This window comes from Eptesicus fuscus, chromosome 11 (assembly GCF_027574615.1).
Source record: "Eptesicus fuscus isolate TK198812 chromosome 11, DD_ASM_mEF_20220401, whole genome shotgun sequence".
NCBI classification, from domain to species: Eukaryota; Metazoa; Chordata; class Mammalia; order Chiroptera; family Vespertilionidae; genus Eptesicus; species Eptesicus fuscus.
The window spans coordinates 58,126,148-58,150,809 of NC_072483.1; the positions used below are offsets into that span (position 1 = coordinate 58,126,148).

Below are 24,662 nucleotides of genomic sequence, written 5' to 3' on the forward strand. Positions count from 1 at the left end.
TATTACTACGTAGTGAAAAGGAACACACTCTTGATTCACCTAACATTATGGATGGCTCTCAAAGCCATGCTGAAATAGAGAAGCTGGACACAAAAGCATCTGTACTGTGACTCCATTTACAAAAGGCTCTAAGACAGGTGACACCAGTCTTGGTGGTACGTGGCAGAGCAGAGGCTGCCAGGGGTGGGGTGACTGGGGAAGCATGAGAAAATGGGCTGGGTTGATGGAGCAGATCTACATCTTGGTCTCGGTGGTGGCTACACAGGTGCATGGAGCTGTCAAACCTCACTGAACTGTATACTGGCATATTGGATATACACTGAGTGGCCAGATTATTATGATCTCTGAACGCATAATAATCTGGCCAATCAGTGTGTGTGTGTGTGTGTGTGTGTGTGTGTGTGTGTGTGTATTAGAGGCCCGGTGCATGAATTCGTGCATGGGTGGGGTCCAGCCAGCCTGGCCAGAGGGAGGGGACATGGGCGGTTGGCCGGCCTGCCTGCTGGTCAAACTCCTGGTCGAGGGGACAATTTGCATATTAGCCTTTTATTATATAGAATATACACTGAGTGGCCAGATTATTATGCGTTCAGAGATCATAATAATCTGGCCACTCAGTGTAATAATGTAATGAAATATAGAGGACCAAAAAAGGGACAAGACAGAGTCTCAGAAACCAAAAGAGGCTGCGCTGAGTCCCAAAGGTAGGTGACAGGGCCATGGAGTCTGAATGCCACTGGGGGCCCAGAAAATAGCAAAACTGCTTCCGTGTAACTACCCCCTGAGAGTGGCCTCCTCCTCAACACAAGATTTATGTCAATAGAAGATCTGGGAATCAGTGACTGAGTGAATAAGTGAGTCCAGCTGCGGACGAAAGGAAACAACATGCAGGAAAAAGCAGTGAAGCCTTTTAGCCTTGAGTGTGTGGAGTCACTGGGCCTCTGACCCCTAAGGAGGGGCAGAACTCAGCCCCTGGATTGGTGGCAGGTATGATGTAAAGGCTCTTCTTTGCATACCCATCCCCTGTCCTCTACCCCCACCACAGGGAACCTGCCTTTGAATGCAGCCGAGTCAGTCAGCGCTGCAGTCAGAAAGCGCTGGTGCTGACATCCTGAGCCAGTGTGATGTGGTAAGGTGACCTGTGACCCGTCCACACCACAGAGGGAAAGGGATGGCCCTGCAGGGTGGGGCCAGAGCCAGGAGCCCCTGCAGACCTCTCACCTGGCCCACCTGCTCCTGCAACTGGGCTCTCTCATGCCGGAGCCGGTCTGCCTGCCCCTCCAGCTGCTCCAGCTGCTGCTCTGCCAGTGCCAACCGCTCCCTGGCGTCTGCCCGCTCCTGCCTCAGCACCTGCTCCTGCTCCCGCAGCTGGTCCCCCTCCTGTTGCAGCTGCCAGGGGGGAGGGGTGTTAGGGGAGTCAGCATCCAGACCATGCCCCACACACCTGTGCCTCCACGGGCTGACCATCTCTTCCTGGACTGCCTTGGTGTGTGTGGCCTTCCCTCCCACAGGCCTGGCCAGGCCCACTGTCCCTATGTGGGCCTCTTCCCCACAAACCTGTGCTCAGTCCAGGAATGGAAAAGGTGGGGGGAGATGGGTGCAGGGAGGATTTTAGGCTCAGAGACCAGAGTCTCATGGCCACCCTGGGGAATGTGAGGCTCGGGGGAAGGGCTGCTCACATGGGCCAACGTCTCACCTGCAGGACCAGGTGCGTCAGGCTGCCTTTGTCCTTCGCCAGGCCCTCCATCAGCGTGGCCATCTTGGCCAGGGAGTCCCTTTGCTGCACCCCCTCTGACTTCAGCCGGGTCACAAGCAATTCCAGGTCAGCATTGCTGGACTCAGCCTAGGGTGGGGAGGGGGGCGGGTAGTGGTCACCCTGAGGAGGGATGCCAGGGAGGGACTTTCAGGTTCACAGGAGAAACTTTCTCCCAGGCAGAGCTGCTGGTGCCAGGGAAGGAGTGGGACCCTTGTCATGGAGGTGTGCAAGCTGGAGGTCTGGGTGGGATGGGTGTGGGGAGGGAATCCCAAAGTGAGGAGGCCTCTGGGGTAAACAGCAGCCCTCTGAGTACTAAGGCTGTGGCCAGGAGAGGTGACAGGATGGCCTAGTGGGAGAGACACGTGGGAGGTGGGAGACAGAGGCATACCCGGGCCAGCGTGCCATGCAGGGCCTCCCTCTCACTCTTCAGAATGTCCCTCTGTAGCCGGGCTGCATTCAGTGCCTCCCGGGCCGACACCAGCTCCTTCTTGAGCCCTGAGACCTTCTCCTCCAGCTGCTCCAGGCGCCCTTGACTAAAGTCCCAAATCAGAGGTAGAGGGTGTGAGGTTGGCTCAAGGCAAGACGGGCCACCTCACAGGACCTAGTAGGCAGGGTGGCCGCCTGCAGCTTCCTCCAAGCCCAGGGAGCCCCAGAGGAGCCCAGGTCACTCTGGAGGCCTGAACTTGGTGAGTCCACAGGGTGGCATCCGAACCAGGACCCGGTTTCCCGGCTGGGGGTGGGGCTCTGTCCATGCCTCAGTGGACTCACCTGGGTGCACACATGCTGGGGGCACCCCCTCTCCTGGGCCCGAGGTGGTGGATTTGCTGGGGCAGGCACTGGGCGGATATTGGGTGGGTGTTGGGGCGATGGCTCAACCTTCAGGAAGCCTGGAGAGCCTGTCACCCCTGCTGTCTCGATGGGTGCCCCCACCCCCGGAGATAAGGTTGCTAAGGAAGCGGTTCCCTTAGTGGATGAGGACGCTGAGGCCCACCTGGTCTGCAGCTCCCTGCGGCCCCGCTCGCCCTGCTGCTCCAGCTCCTCCTTCTGCTGCGTCCAGAGCAGGAGGCTTCTCTGCAGCTCAGCATTCTCGGCCTCCCGCTTCTGCTTGTCCATGTCCCAAACATCCATCTTGCCCCTTAGCTCCTCCACCTCCAACTCCAGAGCCTTCTTCTCTCTGCGAGCAGGGGAGACCAAGGTTGGGGCAGCCTTGGAGGAGGGGAGCCGGGAGACCCACACTGGGTACATTCTGGCCTCAGCCCACTGCCGGGAGGACGCGCAGGGCAGGGTGGGCACCAGGCATGAGGGCCTCTGGGGGCAGGAGCTCAGGGAAGTGTGGGGAGGGACGAGGAAGATCCAGCAACCTCCAGCCCCAGGACAGCCTGCAAGGTGGGGTGGCAGCAACTTGTCCCCTCCTGGTGGCCCGTGGGAGTCCTTAAAACGCAGAGGCTCCTGGTGCTTCCCTCTGCTCAGCCTCTGCCACCCACAGGCCTGGCTCCCCCAGTCCTTGCAGAGCTTGCTGGACGGAAGACATCGCTCCACCTGCACCTTCCCCAGCTCCACATCTGCTTGTACTGCTCACCTGTCCTCACAGGGCCCCGGACCCTCCAGATCCAGCTCCCTGTGTGAGGCTGTGCTCAACGCTGACCCACTCAGAGTCCTTGCTGCACGTCACCCTTCAGCCAGGGACCTGAACCTCAGCTGCACCCTCTGGCCCTGGCCCCTGAGGCCCCCATTTCCAAAGTGCCCCTTAAATCTGGCCCTGTTCCCTCCATGTGGAGGGGCCCACCTGTCCCCAAGAATCATGGCCCACTCCCTCGTATGCGGAAGGCTTGTGGAGGAAGCGTCCCCAAGCTGGGACTGCCCACTCTGTCCTAGCTTGACCCAGACAGCTCACCCGCCCTGCCCAGCCCTCAGGCCAGCCACCTTTCCAGGAGCTCGCTGGCTGCCCTGCAGTGCTGTGCCTTCTGGCTCTGTGCCTCCAGCCTGTCCAGGAGGTCCCCCCGATCCTGCTCTCGCTCCTGCAGGAGCCTCCGGGCGGCTCGCAGCTCCTGCTGCCTCTCTGATAGCTGCTCCCGGAGCCTGGATGCCACCGCCTGGGAGGACTTCAGCTGTAGACGCAGCTCCTGCTCGGGGTGAGGTGGGTGCAGGGAGGGGGTGTAGCATGAGCGCCCTCCAGCCTGGGCAGGCCTTTGACCACAGACCCCCCAGAAAGGATGCACCTAGGGCAGAGCCCCCTCCCTGGGGCTGTGGGGCTCAGGGGCAGGCCCTATAGCAACACCTGCCAGCCCCACGGGTTTCACCCCCCCGTGAGGACAGGGTACAGCTCTGGTGGCTGCCCACCTGTTCCTGCTGCCGCCTCCTCTCAATAGCTGCCTGCACAGCCCGCAGCGCAGGGTCTGGGCTGGCCCGGGAGTGGGCCCGTGGTGGAGATGCACCCCAGTGAAGGGATGAGGCACGTGGGGGGCTCCTCAGTGGACTCTGTGCCTTCTCCCTGTCAGTGCTGCTGCTCTGTGCCAGCTCTGGGCACCTCGAGTCCGCCTGGGCCACCTTCACAGTGTGGGGAGAGCGCTCAGGGCCATGTCCAGTGGGGACCTCCCAGATTATCCCACACATCAGCTGGACCCCCCGGGACCCAAGATGGCCTGCACCTCTGTGATGATGTTCAAAACACGCCGCAGGGACTCCACTTCCTCCTTCAAGTTGTCTGCCGCCAGCTGGCCTCCACTGCGCCAGGACTCCTGGACCCAGGCAGACCCCTCAGCAGGGCGTCAGGTGCTCCAGCCCCAGAGCCCCCACATCCCACCACATGCCCAGCCCACGCACCAGTCTCTGAACATCCATTCTGAGGGAAGAAATGGTCCTTTCCTTCTCCGAGTTTTGCTCTGTGAGCTTCTCCACCAGCAATTTCTGCTCGGAGAGTCTGCAGAAAAGTCGGGGGCAGGGGGCAGGGTGGTCAGCACAGAGCACAGAGCCCAGAGCCCAGGGCACGGGTGGGCCCTGAAGACTCCCGGGCTGAATCAGACTCCTCCTGTGGTGTGGCCGGGCCTCGGGCTTTGGCCACATCTGTCTGAGTGGACCTCAGTCCCTGGTCTGGTCCGACACTTCTCCTACTTTAGAACCTTCAATGGCTCCCACTGTCTTGAGAGTAAAGCACAGACCCCAAGGTCAGGATTCAAGGGCCCACACTGACCCTGACTCAGCTTCTGAGGCCCTGCCCTGTCCGTGGGGCCAGCAGGTGCAGTGCTCATCGGGGGCCTCTGCCCGCCACTGCCCAGGTGTGTTCGGAGCCTCTGCCACCACAAGTCTAACCGCGAGTGAAGACGTTATTGTCCCTTCCTTCCCAGGAGCCACCTTCTTCTCAAAGACCCTGACTTTCCCATGACCCCAGAGTACTCTGCTCAGGCCCCGAGTGCTGCCCCTGCAGGATGTACGGGACTATCCGCACCCCATGAACTCCTGCCCGCTGAAGGTAGGGCGGGCCCCAACCTGTCAGCCCGGCAGGGTGTCTGTGGCCATGAGCCCCGGGCACCCAGATTCTGTGGAATTGTGCCCCATGGCCTTCAGTGGGGAGCTATCTCCCTGTTTTCTGCCGAAGGAAACATACTTCAAGCCCCCGATGCGAGTTCTGTGTTCAGAACATCCCATGCTTCCTCTGAGGCTCATGGACCTCAGATGGGCCCAGCCCACTGCCTGCCTCTGCTTCTCAAACGGTTGACCCCAGAGCAAGCGTCTGCCCCTGAAGGACGTGCCTGTAGCCCCAAGGACAGTCCACGCGTGTCCAATGCAGTGTCCGTGGAGACCCTCAAAGCTGGGGAGCTCTAACTCTGGCCTGCAGGGCTGTAAGGAGTTTGGCTTGCCTACCTGCGGGAATGTCATGTGGCAGCTGGAATGACAACTGCCTGCCACTCGGAACCCTGGCTGCTGGGCAGATAGGAAGGGGGCGCAGGGTGCCCCCACCCTGACCTCTGCTGTGCGACAGCCCGCTCGGGCACCCACCTGGCCTGCAGTGCCACCTTCTCCGTGTCCCAGCGGCCCTGCAGCTGCAGCATCTCCCGCACCTTGTCCCGCAGCTGCTGCTCCAGCCAAGCACCCTGCAAGGCCTGCCGCTCCAGGGCGCCTGCCGCGCTGCTGGCCGACAGCTGCAGGTTGGAGTTGAGGTTCAGGCAGGCCGTGTGCAGGCGCCGGGCTGTCCTGGCTGCCTCTGCTTGCATGTCAGTGAGACTCCTGGGGACAAGGCAGCAACCCCAGCTGAACCTCAGGACCAGCTGTGGGCTCAGGGCCCTGAAGGTCTCCCACTGGCTAGGAGGGGCAGGGTATGGTCACATGGGTCCTGCTCTCTGCCCTCAGCAGACCCCCTTACCCTCTCCCCCCCATTCTCAGGAGAGGCCCCTACTGTGTGTTATCAACGGTCCCCATGTCACAGCCAAAGAGGGGTGAGCAGGGGCTCAGCAAGGCCACAGAGGAAGAACATGGACCCTCTGAGCCCAGTTTCCTTGTGTGCAAATGAGGTGCTGACAGGTCCCTCAATAATCCAGGGCAGACCCAAGAGGTGCCTGGCAAGGACTAGAGGAACTGGAAATTGTACCGTGTAGCTCCTCCCCTTCTGTCATCTCTGCCCTGCACCCCCTCCCTCCCTCTGTGCATTAGTGCTTCTCAACCCTACCACCCCCCGGCTTGTGAGCCAGAACGGCTCCTCCATGGGAGCAGCTTGGAGGGCCCAATACCTGGGCCACCATCAGAGGCCCCTTCTCCTACACCCTGATGAGGCGGCTGGCTCACCTCTCAGAGGCAGATCGGAGCTCAGCCAGGTGTGTTCGGAGCGCTGTCACCTGTCTCCACAGGAGGAGGAAGTCCTGGGGTTGCACCCCAAGGCGTGAACGCCGGGTCTGAAAGGAAGGGGCCCATGACCACCTCAGGTGCAGGCCCAGGCCTGGGAAGTGAGAAGCCCTGCGACCCGTTCCTCTAGCTGTCGCACTGGGCCAGACCCCACACCCCCTACCCCGTCCTGCAGCCCAATGGGCTCATCTTTCACAATAATGCAATCTGCTACCCCCAGAGGACCTGTGAAGGGACCACACCCAGCTTCTGCCCAGGTCAGGACCCACTCAGCCTGGCCCTCTGGAGGGGAGGCATCTCTGCAGCCCTCAGCTCGCGCACATCCCCCCCCCCCCCGGCCCCCGCACACACAGTACAGGCTCTGCCTCCTTCTCCAGACGGAGGGTGGCTTTTACTCTGGGAGGGCTCCTAAGATGTCCAGGTGTGTGGCTGGCCCTTTCCCTTCAGGAAAAGCCTTTGCTAATCCTCTGCCCTGACCCCACGTCCCAGGTCCCCTCATTGGCCCAAACACTTTGCTGGGTGCCTTGTGTCGGGAGTGCCCCTCAGTGCCTGGCACAGGGTCCTCGGCGTGTGTGTGGAATAAGCTGCTTGCCCGGTAAGTGCAGGAGCGGCTGCCCGGACCAGCCTTCGCAGGGACTACACCGACATCCTTCAGATTCCACACTTCACAAGTCCTGAACTGGAGGCTGGTCTGGCCCACGTGGTGAGGAACACGCAGGCCAGAAACCCATCAAGTCAGAGGCATGTAGGCAGCTTTTGCCAAATGGAGCAACTTCAACACATTTCCTTGACCTCAGGGGCTCAGGGGAGAGAGAGTCAAGTCCAGAGGCCACCCACAGGGGGAATCTAGTCACACAGAGAAGTGATACCCCGAAGTGGCACTCTGTGTACGGTGTGCTAGAGGTGAGTAAACTTGAGGGTGAACTAGTACACACACACATGCACACACACATACACATGCATGCATACACACACAAATGCTTGTATCCTCCAATTCATATGTTGAAATCCCAACCCCACCGTGTTGATGTCAGAGGGGCAACTTGGGGAGGGGATGAGGCCATGAGAGGGGCTCTCATAATGGGGTTAGTGTCCTTGTAACGGGACCCAGAGAGCTTCCTGCCCATCTGCCACGTGACGTTATACTGAGAAGGTTTGTGATCCAGGAGGGGGCCCTCACCAGTAACTGAATCTGCCAGCACCGTGATCTCAGACTTCCAGCCTCCAGAACTGTGAGAAATTAACGTGTTTATAAGCCCCCCATCCGTAGTGTTTGTTACAGCAGCCTGGGTGCACTAAGACAGGAAGGAAAACTACCTTTCCTGTGGACCAGATAGCATTTGTCCAGTTTTCAGCCTGAATTCCCATAACTGGGGAGCTTTAAAAAAACGGAAGCTGAAAATTAACTTCAACGTGGTCCCAAAGACTGTCAGAAGCTGTAAGCACCTGTCAGAAGCAAATAAAAATGCTCTCTAGAATTTACCACATTCACCCCAGGTGTCAAAGAATTTTCACAAAGTTCATAGGAAAATAAGCAGCTCCTAGTTTAAAAAAAAAAAAAAATGAAGACTCCACCAAAGACACATGGCGCAAAGCACATGGAGTGTAGCAGGAACAGTGGAGGCAGACCTTAAACTTCAGATACGAGACATCACACACAGACTACAAAACAACTGCCGTTTCTATACACCAGCATAATCATGGCAGCCCGGGAAACAGGAGGTAAGAGTAAGGTATTTGGGAAAGAACCCACCAGAACTCTTAAGGATGAAAAATACAATATTTGGAATGTAAGCCTAGTAGGCAAGCTTAACAGATTGGACACCAGAAGAGAAAACTGAGGGCCAGGAAGGTAGATTTGATGAAATTAACTAGAAATAGATCAGGGGATAAAGAGAAAGACCATGTGGGCAGTTAAGAAGCACAGGAGGAAGCATGAGAACGGCGTACACAACCGGGTGGGGAGGAGGCAGTGTGCAGAGTAATGGACACTTTCCCAAAATAACGGAAGCACAGAGTCCTGAGGAAGCCTAAGCAGGAGAGACAGACAGCAGCCTCCAGGCAGACACATTGCAGTGAAACTGCAGAACAGCAGAGCCAAAGCTGAGAGCCTACAGCAGCCAGAGGGAGGAGGCAGACGGCCTTTCCCAGGACTTGGTTAGGATCAAAGGGGCTGGAAGCCAGAGACAGGAAGGGGTGCTGAGAGAACACATTTGCCAATCAGCGCGATCAGTTCTTAAGGGCAAGGGGAAATAAAGACCCTGATACACCAGAGCCACACCAATTCAGACTGGTCCCCCAACTCCCTGGGAAGACATGGACGTCAGGGCATGGGGCATGATCCGTCTCAAATGCTAACCCCTCTCAGGCTGCAAGTCCTGCTGTCGGTGACCACCTATGATGAGGAACAGCTTCTCCCTCCTGCCGCGGCTGCGCCTGCAGCACTTTGCCCTGCCCTCTCCCCCCAACTCAGGGCTTAGGATTCCAGACAACTGTGACCAGGCAAGGCTTCGTGGCCCTGCTGGCCCTGGCCAGGAGCGGGGAGCCACGTGCTGCATCCTGCCCAGGGGGCAGGCCTCCGGAAAAGATAGGCAAGCTAGAGCCAGGACTCTAGCCTTTACCTACTTTCCAGGTCTGGCCTCGGTCCTGCCCTCCTGCTCTCAAGCAGGAAGTCTCCCTACCCTGGGGCCCCCCACTCTGCAGACTGCTGTGGCCAAGCAGCGTGGGGGATGTGGCGTGGCAGGAGACCAGTGCCTTGCCCTCAGAAGGAAGCATGGCTGAAGCCAGCTTCCTCTGTCCTGGTCCCTGCTGGCCACGCCCCCAGCAGCCACGGGCACTGGAGCAAGTATCCCTGCCCATGGGTGGAGGCAGAGGGAACACCTGTCTCTCCGTCCAGCGCTGAGCCTCCTTCCGCTCCAGCTCGCCCCTCAGGTGGAGCACGCTGCCCGTCGTCCTGGCCAGCTCCTCAGCCAGCGTGTCGTTGGCCTTCTTCATGTGCTCCAGCTGTTCCCTCAGAAGTGTGTTCACCTGGGAGAGGCCGGTGCTCCTGGACGGGCGGGGACCACAGCGGTGGCGTGGCGGGTGGCTCTGCTTAGAGAGGCTCTGAGACCCGGCCCTGAACCTCCTGGGCCCAGCCGATACCAGCTCAGGGTGCAGCTTTCTGCATGCCCTTAAGCAGCACTGACCATATGCAATGGGTCCCCAATGGCCCCCAAACTGGGGCCAACATCTGGATGCCACCCTGGCCCCCTCCTTCTCCCCTCTGAGCTTTCCTGGCTCTGCCCCTACAACTGTGGCAGGCTCCTCAATCCTGGGTGCAGAGGTGAACCCCGAGACAAGAAAGAGGGGCAGGGCTGGGAGACCTGGCCAGGGTACCAGGGCTAGGGGGTGGTGCTGTCCCTGCAGTGGGCCACGTGAGAACAGGGAGGGGCAGCCCCCCCCCCCCCGTGACCTGGGGGCCTTCTCCACCCAGGACAGGACTGTGTGTGGAGAGATGCCAAACCCACCCTCCAGAGCCAGCATCTCCCTGCCAGGCGGCGAGGCCATTCTCTGCTCCTGGGGTGTGAGCCTCCACTCGGATTATGCCCCCCTCAAAGGGCTTCCCAGCACTCTCCTCCCTTTCCAGTCCCCTAGGATGGGTGAGTGCGGGAAGTGGAAGAATTCCATGGGCCTGAACCTCCCCAGGGCTGCAGGTGGGGACACTGAGGGCTCAGCTCCTCTGGGCAGAGAGCTGGAGGGGTGCCCTGCCCTTCTGGGATCGGGTCCTGAGGGTTGGGACTCTAGGGGTGCAGAGGCTACCTCTGTGAGGCTAGGGTATCACACATGCTCACCACAGGGAACAAATGAGCCCCTGACCATGACATCAGAGTGACCAAGGCCAAAGGAGCCTGGGAGTCAGGGCCAGAGCATGAAGAGTGGGTTTGAGGACAGCACCAGGGTCCCCCGAGGATGGACTGGGCCACCCGAGGGCCACAGTCGGCTGCAGTGCTGGCTAGAGCACCAGCCACAGCAGGCATCAGGAGCCTGGGGGGCACACTCGAGGAGTAGGGTTAGGGAGACCCTCACAGCCTGTCAGACCTGCACCCCACCCCCAAGGCCATCAACTCCCCATTCTGCTCTACCCGCTGCTTCCCCTGCCTGCTCCTCTCCCCCCTCCTCTCCCCCCCCGCCCCAAGCCCTAAAGCCTGCAGCTGACTCTTACAGGCAAATTCGACTTAGAGCCACTTTGGGAGCAGGCTGCCCTCAGCTTTAAGGCTCAGTGGGGTCCATTGCCTCTTGAGGTGATGGCCGAGCTCCCTGCAGCCCTGACTGCTGTGTCTGCCTGGTCTCACCTCTGCTCTGCAGCCTCCAATCGGCCCAGTGCCTCTTCCAGGTCCACGCTGTGCTCCAGCTCTGACCTCCGCAGCCGGGCCTCGGTGGTCTGCAGCCGGGCCTGCAGCTAGAGGGGAGCATTAGCCCACCTGGAGGGGCAGCTTTGGCACAAAGCCCTCCCAAGGGGCTGGGGTCAGGTGGGGTCAGGTAGGGTCTGGTCTAGAGAAGCTCAGGCTGGGTCAGATGGATGGGCATCCATACCCTGGCCCTGTGTCGAGGGTGTGCAGCCAGCTTAGGAGGTGGCCTCCAGGGTTTGGATTGGCCACATAGGGGGGCAGGATAGCCAGTTGCAGAGCAGGCCTGGGGTCACCCTCTATGACAGTGAATGAGCTTGGGGTCCCACCCTCTGGCTGCCCCTTCTGCCTATGCTCACACCTCTGCTGCTCCCAGAGGCACATCCAGCAGGTGAGTGGGCACCACACCCACCATGTGTGGGCCAGGCCTGCCCCAGAGCCTGAGCAGATGGGGACCCGGGGGCTCTGAGAGGGAAAGGAGATGCAGGTCCCTACAAGATGTGCTGACTCAGGGCACACTGGGGTGTTGGGGAGGGAACTCAGGCCCTACAGGCAAGGTGGGGGGGGGGGCGGCTGAGAGATACGAAGGTCAGGAGAGCAGGAGGCCACACCTGTGGCATGACCTGAGGACCTGGGACCAGGTGTGTGGGGAGGTGAGTGTCCCCTCCTCAGCCACCAGCTGGATGAGAGCGGAGGGGCCAGAGGTCCCAAATGGATCTAGGGGTGGGGGCAGGGGTTGCCACTGGGGTTGGAGACATCAGGAAACAGTCACACTGGCCACCCTGACCCCCACCCACCCAGGTAACTTGGGGGAGGCTCAGCCTCTTTGGTGCTGAACAAGGGAGCCCGGGCGTGGGCTAAGCTGCTGAGTCTGTGAGTTCAGATCTGACTCATGAGGTTTGCTAATCTGTCCACAGGATTTCTGCGGCCTCTATTCCCACTGGCCGGTTCCCAACATCTCCCCACCCTGTGCTAGGAACATCCCCCACCCCCATGGCCAGCGGGCTACAGACAGCCCCGGGAGGGCAGGCGAGCTCACAGCGTGTTCTCCAAGAGCTCCCGCCCCGGACCCCATGAGAAGGACCCTCGCCTCACAGCCCTGCCCTGGGCTCCCCGGTGGTGCGGGCAACCATGAGAATGGGTGTCCACAGTGTGGGCGTCGGGGCAGAGGGCACCCCACCCTGGGGCCCTCGGGCACTTAGCACAGAGCACTGGTCACTGGTGGTGGTCTCAGCCCCAATAACGGCAGCAGGGCCCTGGACACTCTGGCTGCTCTGAGCCTCTGTTTGCTCATCTGGAAAGTGGAATCATCTATCCAGAGACACACAGAGCAAGGTGTCTCTGAAAATAGCAAAGGCAGGGTCTGGGCCAACCCAGCAGGGCCTCTGAGCCCCCCACACTGTGGGCTGGGCCCCCTTGCCCAGTCATGCCTCAGAAGCCATCATGTCTGGAGGTGGCAGAAATGGGAAAGAGGCTCTGAGCAAGTATCTTCATTTCTCTGCCTCAGTTTCCCCGCATATACAATGGGAGCCTGCCTCTCCCTTCCCCCCAACTTTGTGACCAAATCGGCCTCTTGCTGCAGCTTGCCGGACACCCTGGAAGGCACAGAGGATGAAGGACCCAGGCCAAGGGTCACAGCTGTTCCTCAGCTGTCAGGAAGGGGTGGGGGCTGGGGCTGAGCCAATTCTCCACAAGCTGGGTCTGAGTATTGGGGCCAATTCAGCATGACTCCAAAGGGCTTGCTTCCTTCCGTTTGCCGCCCTCCCTCCTTGGGCAGGTGCTGACTGAGGGCTGGTGCTGGGCTCACCTGGGCTAGTCGCTGGGCCAACAGTCAGGACTGATCAGGCTGCCCCCACAGGGCTCCTGGGCAAGCGGGCACAATTCAATGCCTTAGCTGGGCTGTGAGCCTGGGGCGGCCTGGCACCATCCTGCCCTCCCCTTCTACCTCCAGCCCAGGGTTTGGATTGCGTGGCTGAGGTACATCCTAAGACTCGATGGTGGTCCCACAGGTCCAACTGCCAGTCCCAGTGGGTGACGGCCTCAACCTGGGCCCGGCTGCCCCCTCTCTGGCCTGCCACATGCCCATTATGAACACTTACCCGCTCGCTGACCGCATGGTACCTGCTGGCCAGCTCATCCCGCTCGGCGCCCACCTGTGCCAGCAGGTCCTCCAGCCGGGACAGCTCCTCCTGCAGGAGCTCACTCTCCTCCTGCACCTGGGCTGAGGCTCCTGGTGGCTCCCGCACCCCTGCAGGTGGCACCGGGGTCAGCCATAGCACCCTGTCCCTATGATGGCACTGCAGGCTGTTCTGACCCAGGGGACCAGATGTGGGGGAGGTAGACTTCACGCTCTGGGCCTCTCCTGCTCTCTGGTCAGTGGGCCTTCTCCTGCCTCCCTGCCTTTTACCAACATCCTTACCCCAAATACAAACCGATGCCCAGGGTGAGCCCCAAACCAATTACAACTAGTGGGGGTGCCCCAGCCCTGGGAAACAGTGAGAACTGCTGATTCAGTGTAACCAGATCCCATCCCTGAATAATGAGTTGCTTTCCCAACCACACATAGGGTTTCTCTTTCCTTAATACACCCTGGTGAGCTCTCAGTTCCTTTAGAGGGCAGCACGGACCCTCAGTACCGAAGGGGTCCTGGGACGCAGGGGGGGGGGAGGGCGGCCAGACTGGCTTGGAGTTATGAGCACGATCTGAGGTCCAACGGCTGGGTGGCCTCGTGCAGGAACCCAGCCTCAGGGCCAGTTCCTTAGCTGAAAAGCATGACAATGAGGAGGTGCCTCGAGGGGGCCTGCAGGGTTGGGTGAGCACAGCTCTTGGGGTGGGGATGGGATTGGGGGTGGGGGGCTGATCAGCATCTGTTTCCTGAGTGTCAACCCTAAGGGTTTTCCCTCATCTAATGAAAAACAAATGTGGATGAAACCAAGACTGGCGCTCACAAACGTTTCACAAACTCAAATGCAGTGCTGGCTTGGGAAGGTCCCTGTGGCCTGGTAGTGAGGACAACGTGGGTATGACACATGACCCCCTGGGCCACCCTATGGGAGGGTGTGGTTCTGTGGCCCTTCACACGAGAAGATGACAGGCCAGCAGGGGCCCAATAGGGGACAATGCGGGCTTGACTCCCTGAAGCTGGACTGCGGCTGATGGCTGGGCAGCTCCCCTGGTGTCTCCTCACCCCCATCCCTTCCCCCGCCACCTCTATTCACCTTGGGGTGGCTCCTCGCCCAGGCTGCTGGCCACGATCTCACGGATTCGGGCAGGCAGGGGGGTGGGTGAGGCCTGCCAGCCTTCCCCACGCATGGTCAGCGCCCGGTCTTCTTTGCTGGCTGTGGGGCTCAGGACAGTGTCCTCCAGCCTCTGAAAAACACCCACCCAGAGACACCTGGGGCTGGCAGGCCCTTGAACAGCTGCCAGACACCCCTATATGAGCAGTGGAGTTGAAGGGGGTGAGGATGACCATAGAGCTCTCCCACAGCAGAAAATGCCCTGGAGAGGACTGGGTGAGGCTGAGGTCACCCAAGACATGTGCTTCGGTTTCTCCACCGTACAGTGGCGTGGCGCCCTGCCTGTCCTGGCACCACTCGACGAACCAATTTGAAGTATGGAGAAGGACCTGTCCAAGAACAGCTAGCCTAGGTCCTCACCACACCCCGCCCTTTGGCACGGCTCCACTCTGAGGGGCTGGGCTGAGCCCTCACATGTGCACCTCTCCAGGGATGCTGGGAGGAAGGGGCAGTGTGAGGAGTGAGGTGGCCCTCCTGCCTAGCCTCCAGAGCGGCTGACCTGCCTTGGAAGAGTTCAGAGAGGCCTGGAAGTGGGCAGGAAGTTCAGGTCGGGGTTCTGGGACTCAGAGCTGACACTGCCTTGGCCTGGGGAATCTTTGCTCCACCGAGTCAACAGCAGGGGGAGGGCCTGGTCTTGGGGTGCCCAGACTAGGCAGGGGCCTTTTTGTCTGGGTCTAATTGTGGTGCTGACTGAGGGGAGGACCGTCAGGGGCCTTTGAACTCAGAGGGTGAGGGTATAGCCATTTAAAACCAGAGGAAGCCTGTGGGTGTGACAGGTGCCAGATAAGATCACCCAGGAGTGAGGCAGGTCTTAGCCACCCGCCCTGCCATAGTCAGGATGTCTGATTTAAGGCAGTGAATTAAATGTGAAAGGGTGACCAGACGGTTCTCAAGGGGTTCTGAGATGGATGTCCACTCGCAGTGACTCTCCAGGGTGGCAAAACAGGGCCCTGCTGTCACCTCCCGCCCGCAAGTCCCTGACTTACCAAACTGGCCACCCCCTCCACTGGAAGCCTCTCCCTCTGGCCCCTCAGTGCTTCCCCCACACTGTGACTCCCCAAATCTCCCTTCCAGCCCAGGGTGAGTGACCACTGGGCCTCCTCCCTGCCTGTCCTTCCTCCTCTGACTTCTTCCCAGTTCTCCCTGAAGATCCTCTCCAGTCTAGACCCCTCTGCCCAGCTCTGACCTCATGCCCGGCTGGCTGGTGGGAGCAGAGGACTTCCTGTGTGCCCTCCTGCTCCCCAACTTCGTGGCCCTGATTCACTTTCCCTCGGTCCTCTCCTCCTGAGACCCCAGCCTGGAGTCTTCCGTGCACACCCACCTCAAATGCTCCCGGTCCTGACTCTCCATCGGGACCAAACTGCCAGTCCCCCCAAAACCTGGCTCCTGCATGACACCTGGTGAGGCTGGTTCTGATCCCCAACAGCAGCCCAGCGATGGGCAGCCACTGAACAAATGCTCAGGACTGAATTCCACTGCTGCCCGCCGAGTGAGAGAGCCCTGGTCCCGGGTCCGGGAACCCCAGCCCTGCTTCAGGCTGGAGCCTTACTTCTCACCCTGGGTTTGAATTTTAGTCCCCTGGGAGGTCTTGGGGAGGAGCCTTCGCTCAACACCCCTCCCCCTCCCCACATGACCCCTCAAGCCCTGCTCTGGGCGGGCGTGAGCAGCCTCCCTTGGGGGAAAGGGGAGGCTATGGCTCCTCTGGGCCAAGCGAGGACCCGGCGCCAAGACCACCAACCGCCTCTCCTGTGCGCCTGGGAGGAAAGGCGTGGGGGGCGGGTATGGGGGCCCAACCATACCCGCCCGAACCCTTTATTAGCACTCGGGGAAACTGAGGCCCGGCGGGGTGGCGGGAACCACCGCCCCCCGCCCGCCGGCAAAGGCGAAGACGGTGCGTCCAGGAAGCGCCCCTCCTGGGCCAGGAAGGCCTCTGCCCTGGCCCGCCGCCCGCCGCCCTCGCTCCCCCGGGCATCCGCGGCGCCACCCGCTAACGGGAAAGCAGCAGCGCGGCCTGAACTTGACTCATTCCTAACATTTACAGAGGGTCACTTATTAGCCGAGGCGTCCCAGGAGGCGCTGGGCCTAATGGGTTCCAGCTGTGGCCGGGTGCCTGCGACGGGCCGCGGCCCAGCTGGAGCCGAGGGGGCGCTCGGCCCTCCCCCACCTCCGCCCGTGGGGTGTGAGCAGCCCCGCCCCCGCGGAAGCGCGGAGGGGGGAGAGGGGACGGGGGCGGGGACGCAGGGCGGGGGGGGAGGGGGAGGGGCCGCAGGGGTTGGGGCGCGGGTAGGGGCTCCGTCCAGGGCCGGCCGAGCCTGCGCAAACCTCGGGCTCGGACCCCACCGCTCGCTGCCTCTCCCGGGCCGGCTGGGATCTGCCTCAGGGGGGCTCCCAGTCCCCACCCGGCCAGTCGCCTCCTCCACCGGTCGGGGCGGGGGCCCTGGGGCCGGGTCTGGAGGGTGGGCGTCCGCTATCACGGGCAGCGCCCTGGGAGATGTCTACAAGCGCCCACAGACCCTGAGTCGGCCGGAGGGACACCAGGGCTGGACATCAGTTTCTCCAAAGACCCCGGACTCACCGGTTGAGCCCGGCCCTGTCCCTTCCTCCTGCCTCCCCAGCGCCCTCCTCCTCCGCGAATCTGCCCTAAAGACCCAGCGAGGTCACAGCTCGGCGGGGCACCCCGTGGCCTCAGATGGGCTCTGAGTGACCCCTGCCTCACCACCGCGCCTCCTCATCGTGGCCGTGGAGGAGAGAGCCTCCACCCGGGGAACACGGGCTCCCCTGTCAACCCCACCCCATCAGAGCAGGACTCATTTAAGAGAATGGAGCTGGGGACCTTGCTCCCTTGCTCCGCCTGCTGGTGCACCGCGCGACAGTGGGCGTGTCACCTGCCCCAGCCTCCTAGCGTCCTCCAGGCTGCTAGGGGCCCAAGGAGAGGCCGCTGATGTCCCGGTCCCCAGGGGAGTGGAGGATGGATTAGGAAAAGGAACACTGACTTCCTGAAAGGAGAATGAGACTCCCCCACACCCAGACTCAAATTAGGGAGACCCCTGGGCTGTCCAGGTGAGCCCAGTGGCAGGCAGGGCGGGGCAACAGAGGTGGCGTCCAGTGAATGACCCCCAACTTAACCAGGACCCAGGCAGAGTCTCAGTGTGGGGAGAAGGCTGGCCTGGGCCTCCGAGGGGTGGACACGGTGGGTCCAACAGTGCCACCTCGTGGGTGCCAGGGGTGCTGCAAGAGACTGAGCCTGCTCAGCTCCGGGAGGATGGAGGCCTGAGTGAGTGCCCTGTGACTGCATCAGTGAAGTGAGGCAGGACACCGCCACTCGAGGTTTCTCAGCAAACGTTTTCATATCCATTATCTTGACCCCAAAGGGCAGCTTCTCACTTCCACTTTATGGGTGAGGAAGTTGGGGACTTGCTCAAAGTCACCCTCTCATGAATGGCCATGTTAGGATCCCGCCTGTGGGACCCCAAATGCCCTTGACAGCGGTTACTGAGCCAGCACCCTCCCAGTGGCCAGAGATCAGGGTCCAGCAAGCACACTGACCTCAGGTGTTCTCCCCATGTGGCTCCCTCTTGAGCCCATGCAGAGGAACAGGCGGCCAGGGGCCCACACCAGCACACTGCCCACCTTCCTGCACCACCTCTGCCCGCTCAGAGCCTCCCAAGCCTTTCCACAGTGGCACACCCAGAGGCCTCCCTGCACCCCCAGGTGGCTCTGGCCCTCGCCAGGGGTGGGCACAGCTTGAGGAACACATCTGAGGACAGGGCCCCCAGCCAAGTCCAGCCACCAGACGTCTGCTTGCCATCCTTCCGCAGCTTGGCTGCTGCAGAGAGGGCCCTGGGCTGGGGTGGCCGCCCACCAGGCTCCATTTCCTTAAGAGAAAGAGCTTCTCTGTGTCTGAGGCAGCACCTGATCCCACCATGTGTACCTCAGCCCGTCTCAGTTTAGGTCTCTCACGGAGCCTGGAGCCCTGGAGCCCTGGGGTAGGGTCATGCTTCTCATGAGTGGCAGTTTGGTCCTCAACTAATAATAAAGGGGAGATCCAGGCCAGGCATTGGCTCAGGCAGTGGTTGGCAAACTGCGGCTCGCGAGCCACATGCGGCTCTTTGGCCCCTTGAGTGTGGCTCTTCCACAAAATACCACGGCCTGGGCGAGTCTATTTTGAAGAAGTGGCGTTAGAAGAAGTTTAAGTTTAAAAAATTTGGCTCTCAAAAGAAATTTCAATCGTTGTACTGTTGATATTTGGCTCTGTTGACTAATGAGTTTGCTGACCACTGGGCTCAGGCATTGGGGATGAGGGGGACAACTACCCATTCATCTCTGGGCCCTTACTCCAGCCCTCAGCACGACTGATGCTTGGCACACAGCAAACTCAGACGGGTCACTACATGAATGACTGAAAACCCAGCCTAACGTGTAAATCACCAACTGCAAAATGACTCATATCAAGGAACACTGGGGAGGGCAATAACCTTGTGGATCATGTTTGCTCCTGTGTCCACAGTACCCACACAGGCTTCCTGGAGGAGGTGGCAGGTGAATTGGACCTTGAAGGTTAAGTAAGAGTTCAACAGCCCGAGGGGGCACAGGTCAGGTGTCCAGGTGGAGGTAACAGTAGAAGCAAAGCAGAAGCAAACCAGACTTTGGGATGGGCCTCCAAAGTCTGCACACGCACACGTGTGCTGATGTTCACTAGGGGGCCCCCGTCCACTGGGTATGCACGTGAAAGGAATGCATGGGGATCTCTGCCTCAAGCTGCACACAAAGATCAGTTGCACATAGGTTTCAGATTTCCCTGTGAAAGTCAAACAACAGAGCTTTTAAAAGGAAACAGAAGAACATCTTTGTGACCAGGGAGTGGGCAAAGTGTGTTTCTTAAACAGCACACAGAAACACTAACATAAAGGGGGAAATCGATGAGTTGTGCTGTATTAAAATGATGAGCTTCTGTCCATCAAAATATGCCATTACAGGAGGAAAAGGCCACCCACCCACAGAAGACGTTTGCAATGCATGTCTTCAATAAAGGACTTGTTTCCAAACCAATAATAAAAAGAGAAGCCGCCACAATAGAAAATGGGCAAAATTTTAGAGTAGACACTTCACCAGAGGTATCCAAGGGGCCAATAAGCATGGGGACATATATTCAACTACACTAGTCATCAGGCAAAGGACAGTAAAGCCACAATGTAAAACTCAGGAACATTCACCCTAATGGCTATGTAGGAAAATGGTAGGAAATGCCAAGTGTTGGCTGGGGTATGCAGCAACCAGCCCCTGGCGCCCTGTGGCTTGGATGGCACAACCCCTTTGGAAATCCATTCGGCAGCATCCACCCAAAGTGCACATACAAAAGCTAGGACGATTGTTTGCCCTCCTGGGTAGATCCCCAAAAGAGATACATACACAAGGCACCCAAAGACATGTTCCAGAATGTTTATGGCAGTGCTATGCCTGGCAGGACAAATTGGAAGCCACTCCAATGGCTGTTAACAATAAGCTGGATGAAAAGTATGGAGAACCAGATAGCCGTGAGCACAGTGAGCCACAGCCACTCATGTTCTGGGGGTTCACGGATGTGCTGCTCCACATACAAGCATACTTTTGTCTTGATAAAGTTCCTAAATAGGCCAAATGAATCTAAGTCAGGGGCTTCTGGCATTCTGATGATGCTCTAGTGGATGGACATGGGGGCCAGAGGCGGAAGGGGGTGCAGAGGATGGGACAGCAGCTCTGGCTGGAGTGGTGGGGCGTCAGTAGGTTTCTCCAACATGGGGAGCATGTTCAGGCCTGGTCACACATGAGGCCCCCCATCCTCAAGCCACACTGTGCCCAGGCTCTCAGTTCCCCCATCTGTTGCCCTGCCACCCTGTCTGGACAGGCCCGTCTGGGTCCCCGTGGCGCCTGCCTGCTTGCTCACCCCAGTATCATGCACCGAGATCTCAATCACTGCAGAGCAAATAACAGATGTTGGCCAGGCGGGTGGAGCAGACCTCATGGGGTTTCTTGTGGCCTCCAGACGACAGTTTCCCATGGGCAGCCATGTTTGCCAAGCACTGATGCCCACTGCCCACATTGACGCCATCCTGTGTTTCTCTCACAAACCAGCCTGTCACCGTGGCAACTTGCTTCCACCCTTGAGCCTCTATTTTCCCCGAATCGAGGGGGGATGATGGAACCCTCATGAGCAGATGGGGCCACTGGGACACTGCTGAAAGCCTGTACACTCTGTGTGCAAGCCCCTCCCCTCCCTCACCCACCTTTGGTCAGCCCCTGTCAGGCCCACCGAGAGCTGAGACCCCTGGGAGCTGGATAGAGCGTCACCCACCCAGGCCACCTCATTTGTCTCATTTTATCACCTGACTCAAATACCCTCATCACGTTCTGTCCTGTGTGGGCACCTGTGTGTGTGCATGCACATGTGTGTGGTGACTCCATCGTGTTACCTAATCATCTGGCACCAACTGTGGGCAGTTGCTCTTCCCCAGGGACCTGCATTGTTTATATAGGACCACGTCACCCCCAGTGTAGTTCCGAAGTTCCAAGAACTGAGTTAATGAACAATTCTGAGTCACCGCTGCATGGGCCTTCGCTGAGATCCCCTGGGGTCAGTCAGGGCAGGGACTGCCTGACTGTGATAGCCTGAGGTGGGGGGCACCTAAGGGGGTGAGATGGCAGGGATGCCATCAGGTTGGGTCAGGGGTGAAGGGGAGAGGGGCATGGGGATAACCCCAGTCGTTGTTGTTATGTCAGTGGGGCTAAGAATGTCAGAACTAAAACTTCTGGAACTCACAGGACAGACATTGGGGACGGTCCCACCCACCCACCCATGGGCAGAGGTGACAAGCAGCTCTGGTGAGGGACTGCTGGCTCTCACACTTCGCCACCAAGGAAGCAGTGAGCTAGATCCAGAAGTCAGCCTGGATCTAGTCCCCCCTCCTCACTGTGTGCAAGCTGCAAGCCTGAGGCTCAGCGGGAAGGGGCTCACCAGCGGACTGAGGCCCCAGCCCCCTTTCCCAGTCAGTCTGCACTGTGTGTGTGTGTGTGTGTCTATGTGTGTGTGTGTGTGTGTGTGTGTCTGCGCATGCGGTTGTGTGCTCTTGCTGACCACGTGAGCTTGTGCAAAGTGCCCCTTGAGCTTAGGAGGCGTGGCCTCTGCAGGGTCCCTTCCCTCTTAAGGTGCCCTTGGAGCCTGCTCCTAGGAGGGTGCTGGAAGGCAGCCACCCCACTGACCTGGATCACGGTGTCCAGCCCCAGCGGGGACCGCTCGGCTGCATCCCCGTTGCCTGGCTCGCTGGAGGCAGAACTCATTGTAGCTGGGGCACAGGATCCAGGAGAAAGCCGGGCTCCAGTCAGGGCGTCTCCTCCAGGGATCCTGGCCAGGACCTCCTTCAGCTCTTGGCCCCACACCTGTGCAGCACCTGCTCCCTGTCCTGGGCTCCCAGCTGCCCCTCTGGGTTGGGACCTTGTGGACAACTGAAGCTTAGGTGTTGCTGTGGCAACTGGGACGCTGAAGGCTGGGTTTCCCTGGAAACAGGAGTGCAGGCCTTGTTGCGATGGGGACTAAGGAACGCTGTTGTCTGGAAGCTGTTTCCCCCGGAGACCTGGAGACGCCCTGGGCGAAGCTGTCCACCTGAGCAACCACAACCAGGGAGGGGCCGACCTCTCCCCATGGCCTCCCATACCTGCGGGGAAAGGCCCAGCCTTCCATTGGTCAGTCACCCTGGGAGGAATCCTGTGCTTGGTGGCCACAGCCGTGGGGGTGGCATGCTGACCACCGTTTCCTCGTGATAGAGAATCAAACTGTGACTTTTCCCCTAATGTCTGGAAAAGAACCTAGAGTTCAACAGTGCACTGGCATGTAGCAGATGAGTAAACTGAGGCCTGGGGAGGGGAAGCCACCTGCTCAAGGACCAAAGGAGACCTTGTCTTCCTCACCTTGCTCTTGGTCACGCCTTCTGGAATCTGATTTCCCCCTGGATCCTTCAGGGTACCTGCTCCATGGGTAACGTGCTTCATACTTGCCAGAGGAAGCTCATTTCTGCTCACTCGCCTGGACCTTTCCAGAGCCACATGAAGGACCAGCAGGGGCACCCCAGCCAGTGGCACCCAATCCCCATGGGGGAGGTGAAGGGAGAGAGGCAGGGCCATTCGTCAGGGCAGAGAGAGAAGTCTGTCCCTCCCTGCCTGGCCTTCAGGGGCCTCTGGACTGAGTCTGGCAACAGACATTCAGCCAGGCCAGTGTCCCTCCCCACCTGTCTCCTCTCGGGGCCTTCTTGTTCCAAGCTGGACCTACCCCAGTTGGGCTGATGCCGACAGGAGTCCCTGTTGGAAAAGGGTGGCGCTGGAGTGGGCCCTAAAACCAGAAGCGACTATCCCTCTGATGAGAGAAGGCCATCTGGGGGCCCTGGGAATGGGTGTGTCCCTCTGAGGCCACCAGTGAGGATGGACACTGAGCGGGTGAGCATACCTGTGCCCAGTGCTGCAGGAGGCGGGGCAGCCTGAAGGGATCGAGGCACTTCCTCAGAACCGAACTCACTGAAGGCACCTGTGCTCTGTCCTGCTCCTGATGGCCTCAGGTCTCCGGCCACCCTTCCCTTCCCGAGAAGACCTTTACAAGGGTGCCCCATGCAAAGTCAGGCCAGCTCTCAGGGCCAGACACAGCCCCACTGGGCATCGGGGCTGGCGTGGGTTTATGGGGCAGTTTCTAGGGCACCAGGGCCTAGGCCGTCCCTCTGACCCTGGCCCCTCTGGTCTAGCAATGAGTTCTGGCTCCTGAAGTCACAAAGCAGAGGTCCAGATTCAGAGCCCAGCGGACCGATGCCATGGCTTGGGCATCCTCTTGGCACCCAAGGCTTCCTGCAGCACCCTGAGTCCTGGAGCCCCCGTGGGCCTGGAGGATGAGCCCAGAGGAGCTTGGGGTACGGGCAGGGGAGGGGCAGGCCAGCATTTCCTGCTGCTCAGAGGCTGGACCTCCTCTGACAGGAGGACATGGCCCCGTCCTCTGGTGAGAGTTCCTGCAGGGGGCGGCGGGGGGCAGTGTAATTTGGGTGCTTGACCGTGGCGGGTAAGGGGACTGCAGAGGTCAGTGTGACCATCTGTGAAGGTCACTCAGATGAGTCTAAATAAGGCTCCAGTCACTGGAAACCATGACAGTTGGTGCCTCTAGGTGGGCGGTGCCATCCTGCCATGCCCCTCCCCCCACCCACCCTGATCTCAGCTTGCCCACTCCCCCTTGTCCCACCCCTGCACGCTCTCCTCCGGGAGCCCTCTCCCCCACCTCAAGGCCCACACAGGGCCTGTGCATACCCTGGAGCCTCACTGCCTGGTGTCTAAGCGTTAGGCTTCTGGTCCTGGGCCCTCGATGGACTAGGAGGAGAGCTCTGAGGGCAGAGTCAGCGCTGAGCCTGGGCACAGCCCCAGGGAAATTTCTGGAATGAGTAGAACGTGTGATAGGAGTCCTCACCATGCAGGTCGCTCCTCTGTGGGATGGACGGGCAGGCAGGGAGAGTTCAGGGAGGCACGGCTGGTCCTGACCCACATCCTGACTGAGCTGGACTCAGCCAGCCAGGCCCTGAACTGCCTGCTCCCTGGGGTCCGAGAAAGTGCTCAGAGGGCAGGCAGCCTCGCTCACCACGTGTCCAGAGTGTGCTTGCCTCCCCTTGTCTGTGCAGAAAGCCCTCAACGATGGGCCGTGGCTGGGCTTTGCCACTGTTCCTTCCTCCAAGTGGGAAACTCATTGGATTCACTTGGCCCCACCGTGTCACACACAGACTCTGCATTTGCAGCTCCCCTGGGACAATCCAAGTGCTGGCAGGGCCCGCCGAAGTGTGGGCCGGGGGACACAGGGGTGGGGCAGGGACTGGGTAAGGTGAGGCAGAACTCAGCTCACCTCACCTTTTTCTGTCTCCTGCTGGCCCCAGGGACACCAGAATTTGCCACCCCTGGCCCAGATCCTGTCTAAGAGGAGAGGGAACCTCAAAATTCACATGAAATCTTTTGTACTTCCTGGTGCGTGGCCAGTCACTCCTGCCCTTGGTCGGCCTCTCGGTCTCGCCCTGGCAGATAGGCTTGCTGTGGATGGGACACTCAGTTCTGACGTGTCCTTCAAAGACGGGTCATACAGAGGACAATCGGGGAAGAGGGTGAGAGGCCACAAAGGAATGTGGTGCCCCCTGTCCCAGCCCCTCTGGGCCTCCGGGCTGCCAGTCCCGCCCCAATCAGCTCTGGCATCTGCCTGTCTTCCCACCCCTGTCTGTACTCTTGGTGACTCTGTCCCAGGACCTGCACTCCCTACAGACATCTCTCCGAAGGAGAGGAGTGGTTCCTGCCCGTGGCTGTGGCTCAGCTGAGCTGGGTTCGCAGCCTCTAAGGGCGCGTCCCCTG

General features: G+C 59.9%; 1 protein-coding gene across 1 annotated transcript in view; it reads right to left on the reverse strand.

Annotated features, from left to right (window-relative positions):
• CROCC2 (ciliary rootlet coiled-coil, rootletin family member 2) overlaps nucleotides 1–21,587 on the reverse strand; it is a 57,556-nt gene extending 35,969 nt beyond the window's left edge. The window contains 14 exon segments of the mRNA XM_054722840.1: nucleotides 1,222–1,389; nucleotides 1,697–1,843; nucleotides 2,145–2,289; nucleotides 2,748–2,930; nucleotides 3,680–3,879; nucleotides 4,097–4,303; nucleotides 4,580–4,676; nucleotides 5,753–5,980; nucleotides 6,536–6,642; nucleotides 9,473–9,638; nucleotides 10,924–11,030; nucleotides 13,077–13,225; nucleotides 14,196–14,346; nucleotides 21,510–21,587. Coding sequence (XP_054578815.1) covers nucleotides 1,222–1,389; nucleotides 1,697–1,843; nucleotides 2,145–2,289; nucleotides 2,748–2,930; nucleotides 3,680–3,879; nucleotides 4,097–4,303; nucleotides 4,580–4,676; nucleotides 5,753–5,980; nucleotides 6,536–6,642; nucleotides 9,473–9,638; nucleotides 10,924–11,030; nucleotides 13,077–13,225; nucleotides 14,196–14,346; nucleotides 21,510–21,587 — 2,133 coding nt within the window.
• Nucleotides 21,588–24,662: the final 3,075 nt, after the last annotated feature.